Source organism: Acanthisitta chloris, unplaced genomic scaffold (genome assembly GCF_000695815.1).
Source record: "Acanthisitta chloris isolate BGI_N310 unplaced genomic scaffold, ASM69581v1 scaffold41551, whole genome shotgun sequence".
Lineage (NCBI taxonomy): Eukaryota > Metazoa > Chordata > Aves > Passeriformes > Acanthisittidae > Acanthisitta > Acanthisitta chloris.
In genome coordinates, this window is record NW_008657287.1 from 4,662 (window position 1) to 15,960 (window position 11,299).

An 11,299-nucleotide genomic window follows, 5' to 3' on the forward strand; every position below is an offset into this window, starting at 1 on the left:
ATCTAGACTGACATACCTTATTCAGGAAGTGAGACTTGTGCAGAGAAAGGAGTACTTCACAGAACTTGTTTAAATACAAGGCAATGACACTTCCAAGCTAAGACAACAATTTGGCATTCATCTGCACTTCTGTACTTACCTGGGTTTCTGGGAGTCCAAGACCAAGAGCAGAGCACAAAGCAGTCAAATCCACGAAAGAGTATCAACCACAAGACTTGCTATGTGAAAGGTTTAGTTGCTGTCCTTCCTCAAAACCAAATTTTGTTCAAGAGATTCTACATCAGCACACACTGTTGGTTTTTACTATCTGTGTATAATGAGACCCTTAGTATTCATCATCAATAACAAAGCCTTCTGGAATTCTATTGAGCTACTGAACACCCTACCATATTGAACAGCTACAGCCTCACTTGTCAAAGATAATAATAGTTCAACAGGAGGAACACTATCAAATCTGCTCAACTTCTGAAAGGCAGAACTGCATTTCTGTTAGAGGGCATCTTTTTTGGGCCCTACAAGCTCAGTGGTTCACATAACATCCCACAGGAAGATGAGTGCCACAGGCTGCAATCTTTGTCTTTACACAATCAAATCTCCAACATGTGGGTAGTCCGGGTAATATGTGCATGTTGAGCAGGCCCAGAGTCAGGCAGAGCAGTGGAAGAATTACATGTGTAAAGCGGACTCACTGGTGCAGTCCTCATTTCTTGACCAAATCTGGGAACATCCAGAGACAAAAAGAACAACTGAAATAACCTCTTAGCAGAGAAATTCAAACAGCACTTTCCAAACTGCCTTGTTTCCCATGAACTCCCCAGATTCTGAGCATGGCATGTGGGGCAAGCCACAATGGTAAGTGCAGAAATGTCCCAGTGCTTGTTTATGACAATTCCTCATCAACTGACAGGATGACCAGTGTGAGAGCATGGCCCAGAGCCAATATCAATGCCACACTTTCAGGCTACAGTGAGGAAATATGCCTATCTACATGTTTTCAAGCAAAAGAGATACCACTGTGTCTCCAACTCCCCTTAGAGAGCTAAGACACCCTCTCTTCAGGATTCCCTAGGTAACAGTTCCTTGCATTTCCTCAAGGGATGGCGTGTCCTACTGTGATGAGAAGACACTGATGACAACAGCTGCAAGACTATTCTGAGGAAGAACACCATTTCTAGTTAGTGAATATCAGAGTATTCCAACACTATTAAGAATACTTTTAATGTATCAAGACACAAATGTATTTTAATACTTTTCTAGCCATAAAAGTATGTTGGTTTAAAGTTATACTACCATTAAAAAGTTGTGAATTCTTTAACAAGGTGGAACAAGGACAGAAAATGAAGCTTCTTTGAAAGAGAAGTGGGCGTATCAAGACACAAATCTATTATAATACTTTTCTAGCCATAAAAGTATGTTGGTTTAAAGTTACACTACCATTAAAAAGTTGTGAATTCTTTAACAAGGTGGAACAAGGACAGAAAATGAAGCTTCTTTGAAAGAGAAGTGGGGGTTTTTTGCCATTAGTCTAAGGATGAGTGCATTCATTTTCTCATTCAATACACTACAAATCATTTCAACAACTACTGTCCTATAATCACTCAAGTGATCTAACAGTCATAAGCTAAAGTAAATATGGAACAAGACATGAAACCAAGCTTGTATTGAAAATGATACCAGAACAATCATGCTAATCTGGTGTAAATGCCAATTTCTTTTAAAACAAACAGACAACACACTTTTAAGAAAAGCAAACATTTACTTCAAATTGCAGTATATGCTTTTCAATCACAGAAAAAGAAAATAAAAACAGTGATCCGACAGCGGTCACATCCTGTGCAAAAAAAAAAAAAAACCCCAAAAAACCAACCAAACTTGGGATACAAAGAAACTGTAGCACAAGGTACTTGAGCCGCTTACACATTGCAGGATAAAGTAAATAAATACAGTAGCTAGAATATGGCACTCTTGTGACAGACTCTAAACCCAGTGGAATGCCTCTGAAATTTTTTTATCCTTGTATTAGTAGCAAAGTCCCACCACCATAAAAGTAGAATAGTACAATGCCTTAAATAAAAACAAACTAAAATATTTATATCTAAGAGAAGGATTTTACACAGTTATATCTTTTAAGTGCAGAAAATGCGACTTGGGCTTAGATCTTTCTTTAAATTACCCCCTGCCCCCCTCCCGCTCCCCATTCAATCTCAAAAGTAAATTTATGTTTGAGGAAAAATGTTACCAAAGTTGCATAATTTCATTTGTTACTTCCATGGCTGGAAGTTAAATTCTAAACAGTCTTGAAACATGAAGTTCGTCCTTAGCCAGTGAAATGAAGGACTTGTCAAAAGCCCTCAGGATTTCTTTATCCTCCAAATATCCTTTTGCTTTCTCCTACATCTTTAGACAGCAATCGCTAAGTTTGCAAACAAAAGAATGCAATATGCATCATACATCAAGAAAAGACGAAGTTGACGAAGAAGAACTTCCACGTTTCTGGATCTTTTCCTTGCTTCTTTCAAACTTCTTTATTATCTCAGCCACTATGCACACAGAGGAAGTGAGTCCCACGAGAAACAGTAAATCTGGAAGAGATAATTAGCCTTTCTAAATTTGCTATTTAAGGCTGAGGACAGACTTAGAAAAGAACAAGATTATAAGGCTTTCAAATTGTCTCCCAGTCACTGGGTAAGTTCAGGAGAAATGAAGCAAAATCCAATTTTCCGCAGGAACAGAAGATTAACATGCATAGTGCATTAACATGCACTATCCCTAAGTACAGGCATGATATTACAAACTTCTAAAGTATTTTTGGCAACATAATTAATTCTAAAAAAATTACCATAATCAGAAATTATGCAACAATAAAAATATGTAAATACATGTATTTCATTACAATCATTTCACTCCAGAAAACCTCAAAAGTAATAAATCGAAGCCTTAGCAAGGTCAACAGCATTACGTATCTATATCTTCTTAAAATCCTCACCTTTATTTACCCTATGGCAATGCAGTTGATATTAAAGGACTGAGATTTCTAAATAAGGTGTCTATATGCAGAGAAAAAACTTGTGAAACAGCAAAATTCACAGTGTTCAAAAAATAACAACAAAGTCTGTAATTTTTGCCTGCAACAAAATTTGTATTTAAAAACCCAATATACATAAGCACCTGAAAATTTAAGAATGCACCGATCAGTTGTGCACCACATGCATTTCAATCATGGTTCCCAAAGAAAACATCAAAAAGGACTTGCAAAAAACCCAAACAAAACCCAAAACAGAAAAAAAAAAATCCACACACACAACAAAAAGGGTCAGAAGGACTTTGTATTCCTGTCGTATGCAAACAGCCAGAAAGTGCTCTTATAAAACCATCATCTAACACATTTATAAAATCCATAATGCACAATTTTGAAACTGTTCTTACCCAAGATACTCAGGCTCTCTGTTTGGAAAACTTTCTGAAGTGGAGGAAAGTAAATGACCAATAACTGCCCCATTATAGATCCAAGGACAGCATAGCAGAACATTCTGTTACTGCAGAGTCCAATCTCAAACACAGATTTTGTCTGTAAAATAAGTAATACAATACTCTGTACATATACTTTTAATTATCTAGACAATATAATAATCTGTAACTGCAATTTCTTTTCATCCAGACTTTTAGAAAAATGTAAAATACTCTTGTTGACATTTCAGATAATCCAGAACAAGCTCCTGAACAGGCTAATTGCATTTTCTCCCTGGTACACAAAATTTGTCCTCATAGTGAAGAACTTGCTTATTGAGCTCCACTTTTCCCCAAGTACACTGCATTAGAAAAAAGTTCCCACTAAACTAGAAGGAAGGTTTTTTTGTTGGCCTGACAATTCACAGACTGTAAATTAGAGTAAGTATAGTAATGTATACTATCACAAATTTTCAAACTTGTTTCCTTAGAAGAAAAAAACCCAACTGTTTAAGAAATTTTCCTTGGACTGTGGGTTTAAGGTTACAAAATACAAAGGCTAAGGACTAAGAAATTTCAGAATCTGGTAAATCTGCTGAAATGACAGAATTTTCAGGGGAAAAAAAACAACAAACAAATCCAACCAAGTGTGCACAACAGTACAAAGGACCATCACACTTCAGCTATTAATAACAATTTCCTTGCTTCTGTCAGGACAGAAGTTATTACTACCAGCTTTGCACTATGTAAACAAATTAAGTGATCTAATTTATCTGTAATTTAAGATATCCTACCTAGTAATTATGTGAAACTCTGAAGCTTTATAGCAGATGAGAAGTAAATTTGCAGGAAAACATTTGAAATAAACACAGCAAGAACTTCCTCCAAAGAAAATTGTGTTTATTGTGTAAATACTGTGTAAATGGGCAATATGAATCACTTACCTGAGATCTTGAACTCAAAGCATTGAACATATCAAAAAATACAAAACAGGTGAAAGTCATGGTTGTATCTCGAGGTGTTATTACATTGTCTCTTAACTGCCAACAGAAGGAAATGAAATGGCTTTAGCATGCTTTAAACCCTCCACAATTAAACAAATTTATTACAATAATTCAAGTTCTACTAGCTGGGAAATGAAAGCAAAAGTAACTCGCTTGCCCCAAGCTGATTTAATAGATCATACCATGAAAATTACACAGCTGTAACTTACAATTTGTAATTCCAACCTATGATTTAATGTAGCCTCTTGACCAATATTTATGCAAGCACATGGAATGCCCAGAATTCTATGATGTACTAGCAAAAGTGCAGACAAACATTTTTCTCTACTGGGAGAAAAAAGGCAAATGGCTGTTTCATAACAGTCTGGCTAGACTTGTATGATTACCTCCTATGGGCCAAAGTTTCCTAAGTAGGTTTGGGACCTGGAAAAGTCTCTGTTAAAACAGATTGAGGAACAAAACTGTATTTCTCATTTCAACAACTATTTTCAAAAAGTTTCTCTAATCTTCTCATATTACATAACCATGGGCAAAACTTGCAACTAAGTTCATATAAATTTTGAATTCCAGCTGCTGGCATAAAAATAATTTCTTTCAAATTAGTTTGTTACCGCTCTAAGTTTTGTACTTTTGTCATACCTCTCTCCAGAAGACGAATAGTGTTCCACACACAATAATTATTGATGAAACCAGTATTTTAACAATCAGGTTTTTGGTCAGAATGCTGTCCTTCAAATTTCTTGGAGGTTTTCGAATAACATCTTTATCCACAGGCTCCACCCCAAGGCTTACAATTAAAAGAACATCTTAGATTTTTATCATCATCATAAAAATAATTCACTGCTTCTAACTTCAGGACTAGATTTTCTGAGTTGAAAGAAAGAGGCTTTACTGCTAGTTCATCATCTCTCCCTCCACCATCTGGCTGCAGTGAAAAGTGTCAGAGAAGAACCCAGAAGAAAGCCAAAACCCTGCATGCAAGTTACATGAGCATATCCATGGATCTTTAGGTATCCTTGCTGCTCTCGTAATATCATCAGATAATAAAGCACACCAAATGGAATTAACGTAGAACCATGCTGCAAGCATTTCAATTCAAAGAAAAAAGTCTGCTGCTTCAGAAATATTTCACTGAAGTTAAACACAGTTTCCCTTACGAGTAGCCAATTTTCTTGCTGAAATAAAAGGACTACAGAACCTAATGGAATTTAAAGTAATTACTTACCTTTGAGCTGGAGGTCCATCCATAATAATATTGATCCATAAGATCTGCATGGCATTGAGAGGATTAGGAAAGTTCATTAATGTAGCCAGTGAGATTAAAGTCAGTGCTGCTATACTCCTGTTGAAAGAATCCATTTTTATAACTGTCAGCATGGAACATTTCTGAAGATCCACTGATAACTACTTTGTAATCAACACTTCAACTGTTTAAGAGTAGACACAGATTTTGACAGTGTGAATCATGACTGACTTAAGCCAAACTTTAAAGGTAGAGCATGAAATCCTCTAGAACACTCATCCTGACACCATCCATATTTAAAACAGCATTGTTCCAGCAACAAAAGAGGCAGCAAATTTGCATCTTAAAAACCTCCCAAACTTTTAGATAACATCTCAGTTATAACTCACCTTCACCTAACTGCTTTTTCTTACTGGGGGAGCTGGGTCCTATGCTCTTACTGTGCCAAAAGCAGAACTTCTAGACATGCTTTTGAAAAACAAACTGCTTTTACACTTCTGATGTAAACAAAACCACTCTGTGCACGTGTCATTAGTCTGACCCATCAGCCAAGGCAATGCACTACCCAAGCTCCCTAAATATACCTACACCCCTCCTCATCATTAGCAAGATGAGAAGGCTAGATGCAAGACCGAAAAACAGATTAGCTCATTGCAAGCTTGGTGTTGAAACCTTTGTAAACAAGTATGCACTAATTGCTCTCGGTGCAAGATTAAGTCGTTTCATAATCAACAAGAAGAGAGCAAGGCTTATAATAATTCCAAATTTAGCACTCTGCTGAGTCCTATTATGCTCTCCCTGCAAAAAGGAACAGAAAAAAACCAAAGGGCAACTCACTCACCAAAACACTACCATTCCCAAGGCTAACAGGCAAGCACACTTTCCTAGAATATCTATAACCAGTTATTTTTCAGAAGCAGATTTCTAGTCTTCTACCAATGCAGGACAATAGTCAAGACTGAAAGTATATGCTACTTCTTGTAAATTTTATGCAGGTAAAGGAAGTTCGTGTTTTCTGGGTTTTGTTGTGTTGGGAGCTTTTTGGCAGGGATATTTTGCTTTTGGTTGGGTTTTTTGGTGGGACAGAGAGGTATTTGTTGTTTGTGGATTGGAGGGGGTATTTGGTAGGGTTTTTGTGAGTTTATGGCTTTGTCTTTGTTGGAGTTTTTGTTTTGTGTTTTGGGTTTTTTTTCTTTTTTAATTTCTGCAACTTTCAGACCACTCTGAAATGCCATGAAGGCTTCAAAAACAGACATGAACAACATGGTGAAGAGAAAAACCACACTCCTGTATCCATATACAATAAGATACCTACAACATTTTTGGAACTAAATTTTTGAAACTGAATCTTAACAAACTCTTATTTTACATACACATTATAGAGTTACACATTATATATATTTCTGGTGATTGCACTATTGTCTGGTTCTTGAAAACTGAAACAAGACACCAAACAAAATACTGAAAACTGAAAAGCACAGTATATTAGCATCTTTATGAAATTTACTATATTGACATGAATTTATGCATCTGCTTCACGATGCTTTGATTCACTCACATCGTAGTTAGAAACTTCTGATATCGTCAACTTTTAAAACTTACGTGCTCAGTTGAAATCTAACAAAATTTTTTATGTTATTATAAATTCCTTTACCCTCTTCAATTGCAGACCTGCAATTAAAAACAAAGATTACATCACTAACAAATGAAACTACTGCCAAAAAAGCTCAAAATGAACAAAAAAAGCTATTAATTTAAGCAACAACAAAAATCACAAGAAGCAAACGGAGCTGAGGTTCTTTCAACTTTGGCAGTCATTGATTTTCAACTTGATTATGAGAACCCAAACCATTCTGTGATTGTGACTAGTCACAACAGTTATTTTTCTAGCTGGGGGAAGGATGTAAAACTATGGAAACTCTTTTGGTGTTCATCACTCTTCTCACTCTCCTATTGAGAACTTTCCTGATGAAGTGTGCAAAACTGGATAAAGCATTCCAGCAAAAGCCTCATCAAGCCCAAGTACTTAGCACAGATATCCTTCCTATATACTCTTCTATCTCAAAACGATCCCCTTCTCCTTATTTTTGCATAACAGCACATTGCTGTTGGCTGAATTAGTTTTAACTCAGATCATCCTCTGACATACTACTCCCTAGGTAGATTTTCTTACATTGTACTTCTATGTTGCACTTCTTCCCAAGGGTTAAGTGTCATACTTGGAAGCTGAAGTGTTCTGAGATTGATGCATAATTTCAAAATGAAGGCTATCTTGCTAGACAGCTGTCCAGCTCTGTCAACAATCACTACTTTCAAAAGTCAGATGAATTAAACTCAAAATAGCATAAGCTTAACTATGCTCTTTTTAAAATACACCACACAAACAATCCCAACTAGTACATAGAGCTGGTTACCAGAAGCTGATAACTTATTTTCACCTGTGACATCTAAATAGTTTATATTCTTTTCCTTTTCTGAAACACCACCATACTTGAGAGTTGAAAAGAATCACAGAACTATGCAAATTTTTTAAACCTTGAGTGGAATGCTCTGGTTTTCATCAGCTTTATACTTCTGAAGTAAGAAATTAAACAAAGGTGAATTCTACTGACAGCTAAAGGACTCACAATTTCACCTTTGTTATGTTTCCAAGTATGCTATTTCTATAAATCTGCTTGGAGTAGTAGAAATACAGGTTACTTTTTACAGCACATACATACACAGCCTCCTTTATTACTTAGATCTGATCTATGTATGAGTTCAAAGTACAAAAAGATCTAAACAGGCAATACATGCATATATTATTACAAACACACAAAAATACAGAAATGCTTAGTTGCCCCTTGTCCTATTATGTTTCCATGTCTTTTTTTAAGGGATTTTTACAGGTAATCAACATAAAGAGAATTCTCTTGACTTAGCAGAGAACTCCTTACAGCTGCTACGCTTTAAAGTTCAGGGAACTTCTGCTGGTTTTAACCCATGCAACATTTCATTAAAACTACAGAAGTACAAGATGTGTACATAAAGGCCACCTACATTATTGTCTGGAAATCATCATCCACGAGGATCATATCTGCTGCCTCTTTACAAACATCTGTTCCAGTTTGTCCCATGGCTACACCAATATCTGCAGCCTTCAGAGCAACAGCATCATTCACTCCATCTCCTGTCATAGCTACTACGGCACCATTATTTTGCAGGGACTAAAGAGAGGGGAAAAAGGATCAGGGATTCAAATAACCTACCCTATAAAATTATTGTAGATACAAGGTTTGCCTCATCACCCCCCACCTCCCTTTCTTGTAATTGCACTGTAACATCCTACTGAAAAAAAGCAGAGCTTTTTGTTCCAATTAATTTTTATGTGAGATTTTAGGTTATACTTCAGGTTATGTATTCAGACAGCCTAAATTTTAAAGCTAGGGTATGTCAAATTTGCCTTTAAGGGAAAACAAAAAACTCTAGAGAGAAAAAAAGAAGATACTGTATTTACATATTAACTTTATCATCCTCTTGTAAGTCTCCACATTTCCAACTGCCTCAGTGCTTTTGACTTCCTTCTCCTTATTGTTACTTTTCTCATTGTTCCAATTGTTACACTGAGTATGTCCCTCTTTGCTGCTGCCTTTTGTTATCTTCTGAATAGAAGCATTACCACAGACATGGTTTGAAATTCATGCCCTTTTATCTTGTGTGAGAAGTACCAGAAATATGGCTCTTTCAAGTTCCTACTCAATTCAACTGCAGTGTGACACAGAATCTCAATCAACCCCCAGCTCCCTCTGTAGTAGAAAGCGTGATGCTGCCTACCAGTAGCTGCCTATTTCTTGTGGGCACTATGCATTTTCCTAGGTAATATTTTGAAGTATACTTCACTTTCAAACCAGATGCATTTCTGATTTAATCTTGACACACCGTACCATGTTATAGTTTAATTAAAGGCACCACAGGCGATACCCATAGCAACGGTCCAGCATTTGACCCTCTGTAAGACATACCTTTATAATTTTCAATTTATGTCGGGGACTGGCTCTGTAAAATACTGCAATCTGTTAAAAGCACAATGAAGAAATAGTGAAAAATTGAGAACTGTGAAGAATTGCACTGGATTCTATAAAGCTAGAGGATAAAACATACTATCAAGGCCCAGTGCACTTATGTTACCTCTGAAGTTGAAGCACCAGTTTTCAATTGAGTGAAATCATTAATTCCAGAGTGTATTCAAAGGGTGTTCTGGTAAACAAAGTTGCTGCTACTTATTTCAAAACAGCATATGCAATTTTAAAAACTTGTAAAATAATAAAGCAACTGACGACTTATAGTGATTTGCTGCTGGCCTTCCTGACTAAATTCATGCAGGCAATTTCCATGATGACTCTACAATTAATGTCTTTCTCCCTTGTCAGCACTAGTGGCAAGTTACTCAACATATTTCAGTGTTACTAGTTTATGTAGCATATTATTAACAATTGAAGTTTTAAAGCTAATTAAAGATTCCAGCTTAGAAGGAATAATGTTTAGATTTTTCTTGGTCTCTAGCCTTCTCTGTAAATTGAAATTTGCCACCCAGTTCTTTTTTAACCCCCGAGGTTGTTGTGAGTCACCAAGGAAAGACACAGAGCTGACACACACATTTCTTGATTGTAAATATTGGCTTCTGGCTTGTTTACATCAGAATCAAGCAAGCTGCAGCCTAATTTTGTGGTCTTTTGCAAACAGAGCAGCATTTTGATGAGTAAATTTTGCAACACTGCTAAACTTGAACCTCAAATGCATTTGACTCTGCCTTCACATTTACAACTTTGGCATTGGTGAATCCATTCAGTTGTTTAATAACTAAAATGTATTAAGCAGTAACTTAATAAATAGACCCTTTCAAAATTCTCCACCAGTGACCCCAGATCAATTAAAAAACATTAAAAACACAGACAGCTCCTCTTACAAATTACAAAACGATAGACTGTCTGAACATGCAAACTGTTAAGTTATATATATGAGCTGAGTTACTCAGAAATAAAATGGTCTAATAATAGAAAAAGTGATGATGTTCACTGAAAGTGAGAGGTGGCAAGATGAAAGTTCCAATACAGGCACTGAAAGGTGAAAAACAAACTGAATTGTTAGAAGAGACAAAAGTAATAAACTCACTGAAAAGATAGCTGTGTAAGTTGAAAGAAGTACATTTTCATATGGTCATATGTCAGATCAAAAGGTATTTCATTTGATCTGGGACAGCTTCCATGTGTTTCTGTACCAAATGCCTCTGGTAATTTACTGTATCACTTCTTTTAGAACTGTACTATTTGTATCTCAGAAGTCATATCTTAGCTTGCCACAGAAAAAGAAAAAAAGCATTTCCCAATATATAAATGTATCCTTTACTGCATTTCAATGAGTAGTATTTCAAAACTAACCTTTGGTGTTATTTGAGAAAGCTGCTGAATATCCAAATCATCTATCTCTTCTCCAGAGATTGCCTGTGAATTTTTGGAATACAACCCTAGTCGACTAGCTGAAAATAAGCAATAAAAAAAAATGTTATAATTATTCACCATTTTAAGACATTAAGTATCCAGTTATACCTTTTAATCGTAATATTTTC

General features: G+C 36.0%; 1 protein-coding gene across 3 annotated transcripts in view; it reads right to left on the minus strand.

Moving 5' to 3' along the window:
• Nucleotides 1–1,768: 1,768 nt before the first annotated feature.
• ATP2C1 (ATPase, Ca++ transporting, type 2C, member 1) overlaps nucleotides 1,769–11,299 on the minus strand; it is a 43,937-nt gene continuing 34,406 nt past the window's right edge. For 2 of the 3 annotated variants that reach the window (XM_009084646.1, XM_009084647.1), the window contains 9 exons: nucleotides 11,112–11,209; nucleotides 9,696–9,746; nucleotides 8,734–8,900; nucleotides 7,297–7,365; nucleotides 5,677–5,793; nucleotides 5,091–5,238; nucleotides 4,392–4,487; nucleotides 3,427–3,568; nucleotides 1,781–2,582 (listed from right to left, as the gene is read on the minus strand). In XM_009084646.1, coding sequence (XP_009082894.1) covers nucleotides 2,446–2,582; nucleotides 3,427–3,568; nucleotides 4,392–4,487; nucleotides 5,091–5,238; nucleotides 5,677–5,793; nucleotides 7,297–7,365; nucleotides 8,734–8,900; nucleotides 9,696–9,746; nucleotides 11,112–11,209 — 1,025 coding nt within the window. In that variant the 3' untranslated portion in view covers nucleotides 1,781–2,445. Of the gene's footprint in view, nucleotides 2,583–3,426; nucleotides 3,569–4,391; nucleotides 4,488–5,090; nucleotides 5,239–5,676; nucleotides 5,794–7,296; nucleotides 7,366–8,733; nucleotides 8,901–9,695; nucleotides 9,747–11,111; nucleotides 11,210–11,299 lie in introns of all 3 variants that reach the window. The other variant, XM_009084645.1, reaches the window with a different exon arrangement.